Source organism: Chlorocebus sabaeus, chromosome 13 (assembly GCF_047675955.1).
Source record: "Chlorocebus sabaeus isolate Y175 chromosome 13, mChlSab1.0.hap1, whole genome shotgun sequence".
NCBI classification, from domain to species: domain Eukaryota; kingdom Metazoa; phylum Chordata; class Mammalia; order Primates; family Cercopithecidae; genus Chlorocebus; species Chlorocebus sabaeus.
In genome coordinates this window covers 24885065-24905538 of record NC_132916.1, presented here as the reverse complement: position 1 = coordinate 24905538, position 20474 = coordinate 24885065, and the positions used below count along the sequence as shown (strand labels likewise).

Genomic DNA, 20474 nt, shown 5'->3' with positions numbered 1-20474 from the left:
CTCCTTTTAAAGAAAAATAATCATCTGCCATAATATTGAGTAAGTTCAGTTCTGAAAGATAACATTTTTCATGTATCATTTTCAATTAAATGAGGCAGGACTGATTTTAATTAATTGGCAAAGTGTTGTGTCAGTCACTGTGCCTACCTTTTTAAAAATGCACAATGATATATTTTTAAAACTTCATCTCTGACAGAATGATCTTTGATGTAATGTTTATGTTCAACTTTAACACATTAATTTTTGTCATATTTTTGATTTGCAGATTGCTCTGGGAACAGTTACTAATGTGGAAGAAGCAGTGAAGTGGATAAGTTACACTTATCTTTATGTACGGATGAGAGCAAATCCATTAGCATATGGCATCAGTCACAAGGCTTATCAGGTAGAAAATTCATTTATTAAAAAAAAAAGTTCAGAGCTTCTTTTTGGTTCTTTCATGATATGAGGGTAGATATTTGTTTGCTGCTCTTCCCTAATCTGAAAAGAGGTACCTAGAAGAAGAACAAGAGATTTAATATTTTTCAAAAAATTAGATAGGCCCTTGTAGTTATTAGGCAGGCTACATTTAAATATCTTTTTCTACAAATACTTATATTAATCTTTGTACTATTATCCATGTATTCAAGTATATTTCTATTTGATATTAATATTTTGGTATGTTTTTTAAGCTATGAGAAATTTCATTTTAGAATGAATTAGACATGAGGAAACTTATAGACCATATTTGATAATCGGCTTAGGTTATATACAATCTGTTCCTCTTATCAAGTCTCTTCTAATCCCTATTCTGAAATGTAAATATACCATTAAAGAGTTACTATCTTAACAGTTAGAGGACTGGAATCAGTTCCACTACTCAAGTTCATATACATAGACTAAGAATTAGATGAATTTGATAGCAGTTTTTCCTATGAACTTTACAATGGCTTACAGATTCTGTGAAATCTTGTCTTTCCTTTATAACTCTGCTTCATATATTGTAAATGTATCCTAATTGCAGATAAAATACAGTTGTTGTCTAATGAAAACATTATTCTACAATGATCATATGGATATTTACTAGTATTAAGTCAAAATTCATAAATAAGTTGAACTTTGTTCAAAATTAGAGTTTCACCTAATTTACTGTAACTTAGTTTTTATGTAAATCCTATTGTGTTATCAAAGCAGTTGCTAATTTTTTTTAATTTTATTTCTTTTATTTTTTTCTTTCCCTATGCAGTAGATTTTACCATGGGAAAATTGAAACTTAAGGCTTGGGGGAAGAAAAATAAGAAAAGCAGCAGCAGCAATTAGTTCTGAGGCTGTTAAATCTGAAGCCGTTACTAGGTTTTTATACTTAGATTTACTCTAGATGGGACTCAACTACCTTTCTTCTTCTCAGTTGAAATTTGTGCTAATCTTTAAATGAATGTTTATGTTTACAGCCAAATTGCTCTGTTATAAAATATAACTGCACTATAACCTGTAAACTTACACATTTAAGGAATATGGCACTAGTTATTCTCATCACGAATGTGGGCATTTTGAGGAGAGTCAGTGGCACTATTAAAATGCTTTCGGAACTCCCCGGAGCAAGATGGCTGAACAGGAACAGCTCCAACCTCCAGCTCCCAGCGCAAGTGACACAGAAGACGGGTGATTTCTGCATTTTCAACTGAGGTGTAGACTGACATCTCACATCTCACACGGTGGGGTACACCCCTGAGATGAAGCTTCCAGAGCAAGAATCAGACAGCAGCACTCGCTGTTCAGCAATATTCTGTCTTCCGCAGCCTCCGCTGCTGATACCCAGGCAAACAGGGTCTGGAGTGGACCTCAAACAATCTCCAACAGACCTACAGCTGAGGGTCCAGACTGTTAGAAGGAAAACTAACAAACAGAAAGGACACCCACACCAAAACCCCATCAGTACGTCACCATCATCAAAGACCAAAGGCAGATAAAACCACAAAGATGGGGGAAAAAGCAAGGCAGAAAAGATGGAAATTCAAAAAATCAGAGCGCATCTCCCCCTCCAAAGGAACGCAGCTCATCGCCAGCAATGGATCAAAGCTGGACCGAGAATGACTTTGATGAGTTGAGAGAAGAAGGCTTCAGTCGATTATACTCCTCAGAGGTAAAGGAAGAACTATGTACCCAGTGCAAAGAAACTAAAAATCTGGAAAAAAGAATGGAAGAATGGATAACTGGAATAATCAATGCAGAGAAGGCCATAAACGAACTGACAGAGATAAAAACCGTGACATGAGAAATACATGACAAATGCACAAGCTTCAGTAACCAACTCGATCAACTGGAAGAAAGAGTATCAATGATTGAAGATCAAATGAATGAAATGAAGCGAGAAGAGAAGTCTAGAGAAAAAAAAGGAAAAAGAAATGAACAAAGTCTCCAAGAAGTATGGGATTATGTGAAAAGACCAAATCTACGTCTGATTGGTGTGCCTGAAAGTGAAGGGGAAAATGGAACCAAGTTGGAAAACACTCTTCAGGATATCATCCAGGAGAACTTCCCCAACCTAGTAGGGCAGGCCAACATTCAAATTCAGGAAACACGAAGAGTGCCACAAAGATACTCCTCGAGAAGAGCAACTCCAAGACACATAATTGTCAGATTCACCAAAGTTGAAATGAGGGAAAAACTGTTAAGGGCAGCCAGAGAGAAAGGTCGAGTTACCCACAAAGGGAAGCCCATCAGACTAACAGCAGATCTCTTGGCAGAAACTCTACAAGCTAGAAGAGTGGGGGCCAATATTCAACATTCTTAAAGAAAAGAATTTTCAACCCAGAATTTCATATCCAGCCAAACTAAGTTTCATCAGTGAAGGAGAAATAAAATCCTTTACAGACAAGCAAATGCTTAGAGATTTTGTCACCACCAGGCCTGCCCTACAAGAGACTCTGAAGGAAGCACTAAACATGGAAAGGAACAACCGGTACCAGCCATTACAAAAACATGCCAAAATGTAAAGACCATCGATGCTAGGAAGAAACTGCATCAGCTAACAAGGAAAATAACCAGCTAATATCACAATGACGGGATCAAGTTCACACGTAACACTATTAACCTTAAATGAAAATGGACTAAGTGGTCCAATTAAAAGACACAGACTGGCAAATTGGATAAAGAGTCAAGACCCATCAGTTTGCTGTATTCAGGAGACCCATCTCACATGCAGAAACACACATAGGCTCAAAATAAAGGGATGGAGGAAGATCTACCAAGCAAATGGAAAACAAAAAAAAGCAGGGGTTGCAATCCTAGTCTCTGATAAAACAGACTTTAAACCATCAAAGATCAAAAGAGACAAAGAAGGCCATTACATAATGGTAAAGGGATCAATTCAACAGGAAGAGCTAACTATCCTAAATATATATGCACCCAAGACAGGAGCACCCAGATTCATAAAGCAAGTCCTTAGAGACTTACAAAGAGACTTAGACTCCCATACAATAATAATGGGAGACTTCAACACCCCACTGTCAACGTTAGACAGATCAACGAGACAGAAAAAAACAAGAATACCCAGGAATTGAACTCAACTCTGCACCAAGCGGACCTAATAGACATCTACAGAACTCTCCACCCCAAATCAACAGAATACTTCTCAGCACCACATCGCACTTATTCCAAAATCGACCACATAGTTGGAAGTAAAGCACTCTTCAGCAAATGTAAAAGAACAGAAATTATAACAAACTGTCTCTCAGACCACAGTGCAATCAAACTAGAACTCAGGACTAAGAAACTCAATCAAAACCGCTCAACTACATGGAAACTGAACAACCTGCTCCTGAATGACTACTGGGTACATAACGAAATGAAGGCAGAAATAAAGATGTTCTTTGAAAGCAATGAGAACAAAGATACAACATACCAGAATCTCTGGGACACATTTAAAGCAGTGTGTAGAGGGAAATTTATAGCACTAAATGCCCACAAGAGAAAGTAGGAAAGATCTAAAATTGACACCCTAACATCACAATTAAAAGAACTAGAGAAGCAAGAGCAAACACATTCAAAAGCTAGCAGAAGGCAAGAAATAACTAAGATCAGAGCAGAACTGAAGGAGATAGAGACACAAAAAACCCTCCAAAAAATCAATGAATCCAGGAGTTGGTTTTTTGAAAAGATCAACAAAAGTGATAGACCACTAGCAAGACTAATAAAGAAGAAAACAGAGAAGAATCAAATAGACACGATAAAAAATGATAAAGGGGATATCACCACCGACCCCACAAAAATACAAACTACCATCAGAGAATACTATAAACACCTCCACGCAAATAAACTAGAAAACCTAGAAGAAATGAGTAATTTCCTGGACACTTACACTCTCCCAGACTAAACCAGGAAGAAGTTGAATCCCTGAATAGACCAATAGCAGGCTCTGAAATTGAGGCAATAATTAATAGCCTACCAACCAAAAAAAGTCCAGGACCAGACCAATTCACAGCCGAATTCTACCAGAGGTACAAGGAGGATCTAGTACCGTTCCTTCTGAAACTATTCCAATCAATAGAAAAAGAGGGAATCCTCCCTTAACTCATTTTAGGAGGCTAACATCATCCTGATACCAAAGCCTAGCAGAGACACAACGAAAAAAGAGAATTTTAGACCAATATCCCTGATGAACATCGATGCAAAAATCCTCAATGAAATACTGGCAAACCGAATCCAGCAACACATCTAAAAGCTTATCCGCCATGATCAAGTCGGCTTCATCCCTGGGATGCAAGGCTGGTTCAACATACGCAAATCAATAAACGTAATCCAGCATATAAACAGAACCAAAGACAAAAACCACATGATTATCTTAATAGATGCGAAATGACCTTTGACAAAATTCAACAACCCTTCATGCTAAAAACTCTCAATAAATTCGGTATTGATGGAATGTATCTCAAAGTAGTAAGAGCTATTTATGACCGACCCACAGCCAGTATCACACTGAATGGGCAAAAACTGGAAGCATTCCCTTTGAAAACTGGCACAAGACAGGGATGCCCTCTCTCACCACTCCTGTTCAACATAGTGTTGGAATTCTGGCTACAGCAATCAGGCAAGAGAAAGGAATAAAGGGTATTCAGTTAGGAAAAGAAGAAGTCAAATTGTCCCTGTTTGCAGATGACATGATTGTATATTTAGAAAACCCCATCATCTCACCCTCAAATCTCCATAAGCTGATAAGCAACTTCAGCAAACTCTCAGGATACAAAATAAATGTGCAAAAATCACAAGCATTCTTATACACCAGTAACAGACAAACAGAGAGCCAAATCATGCATGAACTTCCATTCACAATTGCTTCAAAGAGAATAAAATACCTAGGAATCCAACTTACAAGGGATGTAAAGGACCTCTTCAAGGAGAACTACAAACCACTGCTCAGTGAAATAAAAGAGGACACAAACAAATGGAAGAACATACCATGCTCATGGATAGCAAGAATCAGTATTGTGAAAATGGCCATACTGCCCAAGGTAGTTTATAGATTCAATTCCATTCCCATTAAGCTACCAATGACTTTCTTCACAGAATTGGAAAAAAATTCTTTAAAGTTCATATGGAACCAAAAAAGCGTCCGCATTGCCAAGACAATCCTGAGTCAAAAGAACAAAGCTGGACGCATCACGCTACCTGACTTCAAACTATACTACAAGTCTACAGTAACCAAAACAGCATGGTGCTGGTACCAAAACAGAGATATAGACCAATGGAACAGAACAGAGCCCTCAGAAATAGTACCACACATCTACAGCCATCTGATCTTTGACAAACCTGAGAAAAACAAGAAATGGGGAAAGGATTCCCTATTTAATAAATGGTGCTGGGAAAATTGGCTAGCCATAGGTAGAAAGTTGAAACTGGATCCTTTCCTTACTCCTTATATGAAAATTAATTCAAGATGGATTAGAGACTTAAATGTTAGACATAAAACCATAAAAACCCTAGAAGAAAACCTAGGTAATACCATTCAGGATATAGGCATGGGCAAGGACTTCATGTCTAAAACACCAAAAGCAATGGCAGCAAAAGCCACAATTGACAAATGGGATCTAATTAAACTAAAGAGCTTCCACACAGCAAAAGAAACTACCATCAGAGTGAACAGGCAACCTACAGAATGGGAGAAAATTTTTGCAATCTACTAATCTGACAAATATCCAGAACCTACAAAGAACTCAAACAAATTTATGAGAAAGAAACAACCCCATCAAAAATGGGCAATGGATATGAACAGATATTTCTCAAAAGAAGACATGCATACAGCCAACAGGCACATGAAAAAATGCTCATCATCACTGGCCATTTGAGAAATGCAAATCAAAACCATAATGAGATACCATCTCACACCAGTTAGAATGGCGATCATTAAAAAGTCAGGAAACAACAGGTGATGGAGAGGATGTGGAGAAATAGAAACACTTTTACACTGTTGGTGGGATTGTAAACTGGTTCAACCATTGCGGAAAACAGTATGGCGATTCCTCAAGGATCTAGAACTGGAAACACCGTATGACCCAGCCATCCCATTACTGGGTATATACCCAAAGGATTATAAATCATGCTGCTATAAAGACACATGCACACGTATGTGTCTTGCGGCACTATTCACAATAGCAAAGACTTAGAACCAACCCAAATGTCCATCAGTGACAGACTGGATTAAGAAAATGTGGCACATATACACCATAGAATACTATGCAGCCATAAAAAAGGATGACTTCGTGTCCTTTGTAGGGACATGGATGCAGCTGGAAACCATCATTCTTAGCAAACTATCACAAGAACAGAAAACCAAACACCGCATGTTCTCACTCATAGGTGGGAATTGAACAATGAAATCACTTGGACTCTGGAAGGGGAACATCACACACCAGGGCCTGTTATGGGGAGGAGGCGGGGTTGGGGATGGCATTGGGAGTTATACCTGATGTAAATGACAAATTGATGGGTGCTGACGAGTTGATGGGTGCAGCACACCAACATGGCACATGTAGACATATGTAACAAAACTGCATGTTGTGCACATGTACCCTAGAACTTAAAGTATAGTAAAATAAAGTAAAATAAAATAAAATAAAATAAAATAAAAATAAAGTGTTTTGAAGGAGTAAAGAAAAAGAAAAACTAAACAATTTATTTTTATGAACTAAGCCATCTCAAAATTTGGAACAAGATAAATACATCAATTGATTTTAAAGTACTAGGTTATAATCAAAAGCCACTTGCCTATCATTTTCCAGTATAAAGACCTTTTGGATACATAGTACCTTTATACTTTAGAGAATCTTGACCCTTTTTTTTTTTTGACTTGTGTGTTTTAATGTTATTACTCGATACAAATTTGTGGCCACGAAACTCTTATGAACTAACATAGATAAAATAATTTAACATATTTTTAATGGTTTAGTAATAGGTGATTAATAAAATTGTTTTATAAGTTGAACCTGATACATATATTATCACTCATAGCAAACATTTAAGACTTTTTGTATTTGCTGATATAATTCTTAACTCCATCTTACTTCCCTGCAGCTAATATTCTTTTGCTCCATTTTTCTGATTTTTAAAATTTATTTTAGCTGTATTTCTTACATAAATAAGCTACCATAAATATCTAAGTTAGAACAAATGGTAGTAGTGTTAACTCATTGATTGATTTCTAGATTGTTTTAATACTCCCCCTACTCCATTAAAGGTCATATTTCACTTTACTGCTCATGACTACAGTGTTCCTCAATAATTGGCATGTGTACATACATATATTTATACACAACACTATAGTAACAAGAATATTTGTTAATATCTTACATTATTTCTGCCTAGACAAAGTTTTAGATAACTAATAGTTTTAAAACTATAGAAAAATTCACTGTCAACTTTATTTACTTTTTACTTCTATTATTATTTTATGCAGAATGAGTTCTCCCATCTACAGTTATTAAAACTACTAAAACACTAAAACTATCTCTTTGAAAGGATAACTTTGCATTTTTATTTATTCATTTTTTTTAGATGGAGTCTCACTCTGTTGCCCAGGCTGGAGTGCAGTGGCGTGATCTTGGCTCACTGCAACCTCTGCCTCCTGGGTTCAAGTGATTCTCCTGCCTCAGCCTCCTGAGTAGCTGGGATTACAGGCGCGCACCCCTGTACCTGGCTAATTTTTGTATTTTTAGTAGAGATGGGATTTCTTCATATTCGTCAGGCTGGTCTGAAACTTCTGACCTTGTGATCCACCCACCTTGGCCTCCCAAAGTGCTGGGATTACAGTTGTGAGCCACCGCACCTGGCCGGATAACTTTGCAGTTTTAAATATATCTTGATTTTGACACGGAAAGCATTCTTGCTATTATTTCTCAAAAAAACTGATAATAAAGTATGAATATGATTTGATGATTTAAAATCCCCTCTGTATTGGAGAAAGAAGACAAGTATTGAGTTTTTTAAATTTGATTTTTAATCTTTATGATTTTAAAGATCATAAGATCATATAAGAATTTTAGATTCCAAAATGTTGGTATCTGAAAAGAATATGCACATTTATAATTTTAATGAATTTTTAAGCTTCCTTTATTTAATGGCATAAAATATTTTCAATTTTTTCACTAAATGTAGAAAAATGTACTTTAAAAACTGTAATTAAAAAGTCTAACTAAAACATTAAGAAAAGTTTTAATTTCCATAAATAGATATATGTTTGCAAATGGTTACTCTCTAAAGAAATATTCAACTGTTTATATATTTTTGCCATAGATTGACCCAACATTAAGAAAGCATCGAGAACAGTTGGTCATTGAAGTTGGACGAAAACTAGACAAAGCTCAGATGATTCGTTTTGAGGAGCGAACTGGATATTTTTCCTCAACTGATTTGGGTAGAACTGCCAGCCATTACTATATTAAATACAACACCATTGAGGTATTATACTGAGTGGAACAAATGCAAATATGTTTAATTTTATATGCACATACTTTCTAGACTTCAAAATGTGTTATTAATGCAAAATAATAAAAGCAAATAATATAACAAAATCCATTTAACTTATATGAATTCAACAGTATACCCTCAGTAAAGACAAGAAAAAAAACTTCAGATACTCAGAAACCTCTTGTCATCCTATTCAATGTGTTTATCCTAAGCAATATACACACCAAAGCCTAAAAAGTCAAGGCACATTTGCTTATACATGTAATGATTTTCAGAAAACACCTCATGTGCTTACTAACTTTTCCCCATCTTTCCCCAAATAAACCTTCTATTTGTATAGCACTTTAGGTTTCTTTAAAATCTTTAAACATATTTTATCTCAGAACTGTGATCTGATTGAGATCAATCCAACATATCGTCTCTAGCTTTTCAATTCTTCGATCACCTATTCACATCCACTCATTTTGTCAAAGTAACTTTTAAGATTTGTTCACTTGCTAGTGTGTTGCTACCACTCTATATCCTAAACCTGTCTGCAGTTCTTTTGCAGGAACTTTAGCCTTTGTTTAGCATTTGTCTTCAATCTATGTGCCCTTTGACTGATTTTTTTCAACTCAGTTTTCTGATTTTCTGTATGTCCTCACTAGCAATATTTTGAGAATTTTCAGATTACGTATTTTCTAGATATACATCTCTGAATTTTTTGATACATGATCAGCTTAGAATTAGTGAACTGTGCTGATTTCCACATGGCCATGCTGAAAATAAGCAAAAAAACAGAATTTAATGAACTTTTTAAAGGTGTCTAATGTAAATTTTATTAACTTTTATTCATCATCCATCTTTTTCCTGCTAAAGATCTTCTATAGCTAATTATGTTCTAGGAATTTTTGTTTTGGTCTTTGATAAATTTGTTGATATTTATAAAGCAATGACTTTAAGTACTGTAACCAGACATTGTAACTGTACTCTGCAATTTATAGTCACATTTTTAATTTAAAATATTTTAAATGTTTTGATTTTAATCAAATATAACACTTACTTTGGTAGACCTTTAATGAACTCTTTGATGCTCACAAAACAGAAGGTGATATCTTTGCCATAGTCTCCAAAGCAGAAGAATTTGATCAAATTAAGGTAAGATTCTTGAAATTTGAATCAAATGAATGCAATGTATGCATTCATTCATTTATAAAAGCTTCTCATTAATTAATATCATATAAGCTGTATGGCGCATCACATCTGGAATATCAGCAATGTTCTTTATTTATCAATAAGACCCACTGTCCTAGATTATAATATTACGTCATACCTAACATCATTCTTTGTTCTGTACTCCACATCAAATAATTTAAATTGGTTTTGCAGTAATGAAACTGTTGAAGAGTGTAGTATGAAGATTTTGGTTTATTGCAATATAAGGCTCATTGAAGAAAATGTAAAAGTACCTGTATGATTCAAACCATAGATATGAGTATTTCTGTACCTGTATTAATATTTAATCTTATTAACAGTGAAAACTTTAATACTTTGAATCATAGTACTTCACGGCTTTAAGCTATGAATGTGTTATACCGTATAAAAATATATGACTATAATGAATGCATTTGAAGATAATTCAAGTTTGCCCTAATCCAGTTGTGCAGAGGTTTTACTCTGGTCAAATAAAATGTGAAATCTCATCAATTCAAGGATGGTGAGGTCAGAAGATTTAATTTTTTGGCATATCAAATTTTAATATGTCAATGGCAAATTTAATATTGGTGATGAATAATAAAATGTAATTGTATCAGCCTCAAGATCATTTCATATTGCAGTTTTTTAGCTAACTGTGGAAAAATTATTGTTATTTAACTCTATGAAAGAAAAGTGCTGCTTTATAGTAAATGGAAACTCTTACAAATGCGGTGTATTTAATTTCAATGTGAAAAATTTAAATAAATCAGCCTCAAAATTCCAATAAATACATTGATTCTTCTAGGTCAGAGAAGAGGAAATAGAGGAGTTAGATGCCTTATTAAGCAATTTTTGTGAACTCTCCACTCCTGGAGGTGTAGAGAATAGTTATGGGAAAATAAACATCTTACTTCAAACTTATATCAGCCGAGGAGAAATGGACAGTTTCTCCCTTATATCAGATTCTGCGTATGTTGCACAGGTAAGAATCTTATTCCCTTCCCTTTTCTCTTCCTTGAATATCTTTAGAGGACCAAGGTGCTAATTCATGCTATGCTGTGAATGTATTGCTTTGTGACATGCTACCAAACCACCATTTTACTTAGAACTGGTTCTGCTAATTTGTAAATATTTTATGTAATCTATGCTCATAAAACAACACTGGGGATGAGATTTGATGGCTGATTTGGCTTTTTTTGGTGTTGATGTTTTTATAAAGTTTTAAAATGATACCTGATTTTTTTCTACTTTAAATGATGAATTTCATTTCTTTTACTTATAAAGTAAAAGAATATAAAGTACTTATAAAGAGAAAAGTTAAAGAATATTGCAAGCATAAAGAAAAGATTGTGGAACTTTTTTAGTTTTTACCAAATATTAGAAATAATATTTTTAATCATTAAATAAGGCATAGTAAACATATTTCCTACCATATGTTCAGTGTAATAAGTCTCTGGTTTTTACAAAAGTTATCTCTCCTCTCTACTGTTGAAAGTTAAAAATTGAGGACAGAAAGAAAATTATTCCCTAAACTACAGCTCATTTAATTTATAACTTTTAAAAAATACCATAGTATAAAATGTTCAAATATTTGTGTTTTAATATTCAAGCCCTCATGTGAAGTAAAGTAGGTTATGTTTTACCCTATTTTTCCTTCAAATGAAAAATTTCCCTTCTAGACATACTTTTTTAAAAAACTTACTTACCTATCAAGGCTTTTAAATTTTATTTTATTGAGTATTTCCTTTTATAAATTAAGAATAAATTAAAACTTAATTTTATTTTAAATATGGAAATGATTCTGCTGTTATGTTGTATTTGTAATTTTGTTCAAAGACTAAATATAGAAAACAATGTTTGTGTTAAATGAATCATTATTAATAGCCATGAGTACTTAGGAGTGCTGTCAACATGGAATATTTACAAACACAAACCAAGACATATTAGTAAACATTTTGAATGAATGTAGTAATTTAATCAGTGTAACCAAGATACCAGGTGATGATTTCATAAATTATATAAAGTTAGTATAGATGTAGTGAAAATATTTATATATTCTTTAAACATTATAGCTTCTATAGGAATAATTGTTTCTAATATCCTTTGTTTTATATGTTTTTCTGTAAAGTAATATATGTCATTTTATATTTTCTAGTATTTTATATGTTCTAATATTTTATATTGAAATAGTTAATCATTTAAATAAAAGGTAAAGTTTTACTGGGTTCTGGATGAATAATCTGGCAACATTTCTGCTTGCTTCAAGATTATGAAGATATTATCAGACACTGACATAAGAATTGCTTACAATGTAAAACTTTAATTCTCTTCATGATTGATATCCAGGAAGTCATTTTCTGATTAAGGATATCTCAAAGCATCCCTGGTTTTTCTTAAATAGCCGTTATGGATTTAGCATCCCTGAATGCATCAGATAAATTATATTTTATTACATTTTAAGTTTAAGCTATCAGTAATTGTACAACTACTCTCTCAACTCTGTAAAATGGTATTTTATTCTATATTTTTTAAGCTTTCTCTTCTCAGCCCCTAAGGTAAACCTATAGCTCAAATATTCTAGGATTCTATTTAAAGGCTTATGCTTAACTTTTCTAGACTGTACATGTTACAGACTTATTATTTTCAGCCAATTTATATCATTCTAGATTAAAATGCCCTGTTTGTATCTTGTCATATGGAATTTCTCCTACTTCTTTTAGCTTTGAGGAGACAACTGTAGATCAGTAATATTAAAATGACATACTTTCAAAGACAGTTGGGAAAATTAGCCTGACAGTTTTTTATAAGAACAAGTGGGAATGAGGTAGGAAAACCTATTTGATAGATACAGTAATCAAAATTTTATTTATTATTCTCTGGGCCTTATAAAGACCCATTCAGTCATTTTTAATGGATATCAGAACTGTCCTCATACTTCTATCTACCATTTTGTACTTTCTAATACCGAAACAAAACAGTCAAATTAGTCAAAAGACAGTGCATATCTTATATAAAATGTGAAATGAAAGCCCTTAACTCATCTGTCATTTTTGACCTCATAATTTTAGGCTGGATTGTTTGTCTGCCATTTGAAATATTTTCGGTTTTGTATGTCTTGTTTGAATTTTAACCAGATTGAACATTCTTTATTTTCAAATACAGATGTTATTGGATATTGGAAGGTATCTTTAAGTTCATTTAGTAAATAATCTTTAATAAAACAATCTGCAAAGTTAATGATAGAGGAGTGGAGGCAAAATAAATGGGAGCTAGCTGTAGAAATGTGAAGAAAAAAGACTGCATTCATTATAACTTTCTATATGTCTGTTAATGAAGTTATCCTCAGACCACTGAGTCTAGAATCTCAGTTATATTTGGAGTCCTTTAGTCCTGGCTTTGAGTAGATGCTCTGACACCAATTAGCTGTGTGACCTTGGTGAAATTTTATACCTCTTTGAGCCCTAGTGTATTCATCTATAAAATCATAATATCAATATCAATTAAATGCAGTTTTTGTAAAAATTAAATGAGGCAATGTATGTAAAGCAAGTTAACATATTGTTTGGTTTATAGGAAACCAATAATATGGCCCTTTCATATAAGTAGCTACATTAATCAGTATTTCATTTGTCACCCTTCTCTCATTAATTTTTTTTCCCTGACTGGAATCCCAGTCTTCCTTAATCCTCTAAATAGCCTTGTAAATTTAATCATTCCATTATTCATCTAGAGGTATCCTTGTCTGTTATAGTCAGATGCCTTAACAGCCTCCTAAATATTTTGCATGCCTTTTGTCTCTTCCTACTTCGTTCCTGTTTAGAAGGTAGAACTTTCTAAGAACTTGGAAATACGGCTTCTCCTCTGAGAGTGAGCAAGTAGCATCCACATATAAAGGACAGGATTATTCTTATGTAGAAATAATAAGAATAATTAGGATATATGCAAAAAGGTATGCCCCACAATTCAAGGATGCAGCTTGACTTGCACTTCTTTTCAGAGTGAGTTTGAATAATAAATTTATTGACAAATTTAAAAGCACATTGGGTATAACCACCAATCTCCTCTTATTATTTTTTAGAATGCAGCTAGAATTGTCCGTGCTCTTTTTGAAATTGCTCTGAGGAAACGTTGGCCTGCCATGACCTACAGGCTCCTGAATCTTAGTAAAGTCATTGACAAGAGGCTTTGGGGTTGGGCTAGCCCTTTGAGACAATTTTCAGTCCTACCACCACACATCCTAACAAGATTAGAAGAAAAAAAACTTACTGTGGATAAGCTGAAAGACATGAGGAAAGATGAAATAGGTAAGAAGGAAACAAATGTTTGAATGTATTGTTTTGTGCAAATAGAATATGTTGCTAGATGTAAAAGAAGGTATTGTGAATTTACACATTAATCAAAATAAAAATTTTGCCGTATTTATAAATATTTTTCATTTATCTAAAATCAAGCAAAAATCTCTTCATATTCAAGTGAGTCTGTTTATAGTAGTTTAAACACTATCGTAATTTTAAGAACCCTATTAATAGCTAAAGAAACCTTGATACTGACTTTAAAAACTGTGAATTGCTAATTCAAGTTAACTATTACAGAATATTCAAACATGCCAGGTCAAGAATGTCAGCTAATCTACATAGCAAATCATAAAACAAGCAATAAAATCACCTTCTCTGAAATCCCATTTACAAGTCAGATTATATTGCTTTTTTCTGCCTGGACACATTTGTTCTATGTGATATTTTTCTGCAGGTCACATTTTGCATCATGTGAATATTGGACTGAAAGTCAAACAATGTGTTCATCAGATTCCTTCTGTTATGATGGAAGCATCCATTCAGCCCATCACAAGGACTGTCCTCCGAGTGACACTCAGCATCTATCCTGATTTCACTTGGAATGATCAGGTAGAAGTGGAAAACGCCTATATCTATGTTAAACAAAAATGTCTGTACTACAGGCTCAACTACATCTGTTCCTAAGGCATATAGAAAATCCTCTAAAAGGAATATATATTGAGGATTTATGTAAAAAATTATAGCAATTAGCCGAGAATGGTGGTAGGCGCCTGTAGTCCCAGCTACTTGGGAGGCTGAGGCAGGAGAATGGCATGAACCCGGGAGGCCTGAGTTTGCTGTGAGCCAAGACCGTGCCACTGCACTCCAGCCTGGGTGACAGAGCGAGACTCTGTCTCAAAAAAATAATAATAATTTTAAAAACTTATAGCAATATTTACTCTCATCCTCAACAAAACCTTGGTATATTAGTAATATGTCAACCAGTGAGGTTCCTTCAAAACATTTAGAAAACCTAAATTTCAACAATGAACAACAGTTTAGTGGATTCAACTCCATAGGGACTTTGCTATATTAGTTCTATCTTCTTTTATTTTCTCTATGTTATCTTCATTTTTGCCATGTCTACTTTGTCATTTTAGCTTTCCAAAAAATTCAAGATTTTTCATGGTAAAAAGGGCCATTTTTAAATCTCGATGTTTCTTAAATTAATATTCTTTCCTTTTTTGAAACATTAGACTTGTAGAAAAGTATTCTTTATTTTCCCCCGATCACCTGTTTCTTTCCTGCTGAGACTACTTCCTCCATGATCTCCAAAGACTGATGGATTGCCGTAATAAATAGATCTTTCTCAGTTATTTTCTTTACTTCTCTGAATATTTAACACCATAGTTTTTCAAAATATTCATCCTTGATTCCCATCATGTTTTTGTTTCTGTTTTAATTCTTTCTTCTCCATTGATAGCTTAGATATTATTGTGTATATAAAGATACACACCAGATTCTCTTTTTATTCAATCAATATCTTTTAAAGATCTATTTTTGTACCAGTTACTGTGTTAGAGATTGTAGGTACAAAGGCAAGTGAGGCTCAGTTCTTACTTTCAATAAGCCGATGGGGGAAAACAAGTAAATCACTATTAATAGTATAGCAGTGCCTATTTCGCATGTTATTGTAAAGTTCTAATTAAGTATCTTTTGCATTACCTGATGTTTATAGATCTTTAATGTGAATGAATTTTAACAGTATGCTCTAAAATTACCCAACCTTGATTTTAACCTAATTCTACATTGGTCTTAAAGTGTCTAAATCTTTAATTTCTTTAGTTTCCTCAGTTATAAACATATATTGTTATTATAATAATAATAATCTTTTTTACAGAATTTTCATTGGGACTAGATGATACAAAATTATATTTAATATTTCTATAGATATAAAGTTTCACATAAATATAAATTTATTATTACCCATAAGCTCATACTTGAAATTTTATTTTTAATAGACTATATTTGAAATGAGTGGAAGTTTTGTATTTCTTACACTGTCTCCTTCTGCCAGTATCTGTAATAAATCTGCAGTTTGATTTAACTCATTAGTAAGACAGAGTACTTAATGATTTTAATAGTCATCTCTGTCAGGCACAATGCTGTTGACTTCAAGATTGGAAAACTTAAGTTGCCTCAAACTGAGTTAAGGACTAAAGTATATTATCTTTCATAGTAAAAGGTCCACAGGTAGAATAGGCCCTAATGATGGTTGAGTCTTCTGTTTAAAGATGTCATTCAAGGACCAGGAACTTTACACCCATTTGCTCTGCTAACACTTGTGGATACTTCTCAAATGTTTTCATGATTTATTGTTTGCATTAAACAGAGCATGGGAAACACATCCCCACTTCTCCAGCCCAGAGCATGGACCATAGACCTTTTCTTCTGTCTAATTGGGCCAGTATTTGTCATGTGCCTCTGCCTTACCACAGCAGTTGTGAGGGGAATCCCATGAGCTGATTGACTTATGCCAATCAAAATTATCCCAGAGGATGTGGTCACTTTTTCTTGAGTCACATGAGGGAGAGATGCATGCTGAACAAGACTGGGTTTCGCAAAGAAGAGTGAGTGAGAGAGAGAGTAAGAGAGAGAGAAAGACATTGAAATGGATAAAACAAAATACAGTATATCTATCCAATGGAATATTATTAGACAATAAAAAGGAATGAAAGCATTGATGCATGCTAAAACTTAGATGAACTGTGAAACCATCATGGTAAATTAAAAAATCCAGTCACAAAAGACTGCATATTATATGATTTTATTTAATTGAAATTTACAGAATAGGCAAATCTGTAAGGAAAAGGTAGTGACTACTAATGGGTACAAGGTTTCTTTTTGAGGTGGTAAAAATGTTCTAAAACTAGATTATGGTGATGATTGTACAACTTTGGAAATATTTTAAAATTATTTAACTGTATACTGTAAATATTTAAATGAGAAAACTTTGTAATATAAATTATGTATCAATAAAGCTTCTAGAGTGAGAAGATTGGATGCTATCCCTTACTTGAGTTATGATATACTATTTTTCTTCTAGGTACATGGGACAGTGGGAGAACCTTGGTGGATTTGGGTAGAAGATCCTACAAATGATCATATTTATCATTCAGAGTATTTTCTAGCTCTAAAAAAGCAAGTAAGTATATATATGTGAATATATCCTTATTATTTTGCTATTGTAAAAAAATTTATACTAACAGTTTCTGCTTTTATTTCTCTGTAATTTTATAGTACAATTAAAACTTTATTTTATGTTTTAGTTTTCTGTTAGTTTTAAAAGAATACAGTGATTAAATATTATAGTACTGGTATATTCAATGTGATCATGGTTTAAGAAATTCAGTTACCAGTCATGTCCCACATAGTGACATTTCAGTGAACAACGGACCACATACACAACAACAGTACAATAGTGGTCCCTTAAGATTATAATACTGTATTTTCACCTACTTTTTCTAGGTTTAAATTTGTTTAGATAGCTACGTACCATTGTGTTATATAATTGCCTAAAATATTCAATACAGTAACATGCTGTATGGTCACATGCTGTATGAGAGCAATAGGCTATGCCATATAGCTTAGATGTTTAAGAGGCTATACCATCTGGCTTGTCTGCATACACTGTTACGTTCTTAAGACAAAATTGCCTAATGACACATTTTTCAGAATTATTCCTGTCATTAAGCAATGCATTACTGGATAATCTTTACCATGGTTTAATCCATGGGTTCCAGAGATGTGGAATATGAAAATAGGCAGGATAAATAATAATCTTAAGGGTCACATGCACAAAATACTGAATAGTATTGAATTAAAAGAGTGTTTCTTCTAAATTTCTTTATAAATCACAAGACAAAGACTCAATTTGATGGTATTTCTTTAACTGATTTAACTCATTTGTAATTTCCGTTTTTATCAAAGAGAAAGCAAGTTTCAGGTAAGAGTCTTGGGTAGGCAACAGTAGAATTTCAGAGCAGTGTTTTGTATTCATTGCTTTTGTCGTCTTGGTTACCTTCTATTTGTACCAAGTGATTCCAGTATTCCACTTTAGGTACTGATAGAACTTAACGAAAAATATTAAGTAAATAATATGGTAATTCAGTATGGTAAAAATCATGAAGTTATGTAATGGAATGAATGATGTTTGGGAAATTCAGGTAGTCAAATTGGTAACTTGTTAATACATGATGATATGCATATATAAATAATATAAATGGGGCATAAAATTTTACCTTCTATCCAGTACCCTCAGAAGGGCACCATGCACAAGTTTCTAAAGTTTCTGAATATTTCAGCTACTTAGAAACTTTGTCTTTAGTATATCTTGTAGAGATACCACTATCTTAACAGTAGACTAATAAGGGCTTTATGCTATTAGAATATCCTTATTTATTTTTGACTTTATTTCATATTAGGTCATTAGCAAAGAAGCTCAACTACTGGTGTTTACAATCCCTATTTTTGAGCCTTTGCCTTCCCAATACTACATCCGAGCAGTGTCTGATAGATGGTTGGGTGCTGAGGCAGTATGTATTATCAACTTTCAGCATCTAATTCTACCAGAGAGACATCCTCCTCATACAGGTAACATGGTGAATGCAGATTTGAATCACTGATTTTTCCAAAATGGTTGTTTAATTAATGTTGAAAAATGTCTGCACCTTATAAAGTTTTACTTACAATCATTATAACTTCTCTGTAACTCCCTTTTTATTTCATTTGTTATTAATCATTTAATCTGTGCTCTCTGTAAAACTTTTATTTTCTCCCTTGCATTTATTCCAGTTTACTTAAACTTATTTCTAGTATGTTAAATTAACTAACATACCAGTGAGTTATGGGGAATTTTCCCCCATCTTTTGTGTTTCTACACCAAAAACAAAAAAGCTAATATTAAGGAATCATATTATGGTATCACTATGGAGTGGATTTCCATATACCTCAAGTGAGTTTGTGTCCTGCAAATAACATATACCCTTTATTTTAGTTTTATCCCTCTGCCCTAACATTATAAAGGGGTACATGGTAATCTTCAACATCATATAATAGTGTTTTTCACTGTCATACCTTGTAAAAATCCATTTTAAATTTTGATGACATGAACAAATACCTTTTTATTTTGACTTAATATAGAAGCAGATTTTCAGGAATAAATGTTTACAATGATACTTTTAAGTGCCCTATGAAATACTCTATTTCAAAAAATCCTAATCTGTTAATTAGTATAATAAGTTTCCTTTTCAGAATTCATAATTGATGAGTATTGATTTTAAGAGGGCCTTAATTTATAGAAAAATGAAAGTCCGTATTTTTTCTCATATGATTCTTCCAAAGAGAAACCCTTTGTCATTTTCAGAATAAAATATAGTCCTCACTACTTTTAATGAACTCATTATTTGGCAGTCCTTTGGGAATTGAAACAGGTCTTAACGTGACTTTAAACTTTGCCATTTTTGTCATATGTGTACCTTATTAATTATCTTAGCTTATTTTAAAGAGAGATACTTTATACTACAGCTTAATTCCACTTTGATATCTTGGCAGAACAGAACTAACAGGCTTGTCATCATAGAAAAATAATGAGATTGTAGTATCTAGTGATCTGCTCATTGAAGGGGATCTTTCTAGTCTTCTTTCATCAAATGTGCTTACATGTAATATTCAGGATCTCAGAATAAAATATATAAAAAATGTTTGGTGCTTTAATGTAAAATATAATCTTCAAACATCATTAATCTTTGAGCACAGCACTTGATCTTAATGCGCGTTAGCATTATATTTCAATGTTCATTTAATCTTTTGTCTGCCAAATGACCAAGAACGTATCACCCTATTCATATAATTAGCTGAGTTCTGACTACATTTTTAAAAACAATAAATGTACTACCATAACATCTCAGTTGATATTAGACATATACAAAGTAACCTCAATGATTCCAGGGTCTCTTTGAATATATAGTCGTACCATTGAGCCCAAATGAGCCAAGAAAAATCTTCATCTTTCACTAATATAAA

General features: G+C 33.3%; 1 protein-coding gene across 2 annotated transcripts in view; it reads left to right on the top strand.

Moving 5' to 3' along the window:
- Positions 1 to 20474, top strand: part of ASCC3 (activating signal cointegrator 1 complex subunit 3) — a 367582-nt gene that overhangs the window by 218825 nt on the left and 128283 nt on the right. For both annotated transcript variants that reach the window (XM_008007491.3, XM_008007490.3), the window contains exons 17-24: positions 266 to 385; positions 8767 to 8931; positions 9991 to 10077; positions 10922 to 11098; positions 14195 to 14420; positions 14866 to 15020; positions 17497 to 17595; positions 18875 to 19043. In XM_008007491.3, the coding sequence (XP_008005682.3) occupies positions 266 to 385; positions 8767 to 8931; positions 9991 to 10077; positions 10922 to 11098; positions 14195 to 14420; positions 14866 to 15020; positions 17497 to 17595; positions 18875 to 19043 (1198 nt within the window). The remainder of the gene's footprint in view (positions 1 to 265; positions 386 to 8766; positions 8932 to 9990; positions 10078 to 10921; positions 11099 to 14194; positions 14421 to 14865; positions 15021 to 17496; positions 17596 to 18874; positions 19044 to 20474) is intronic.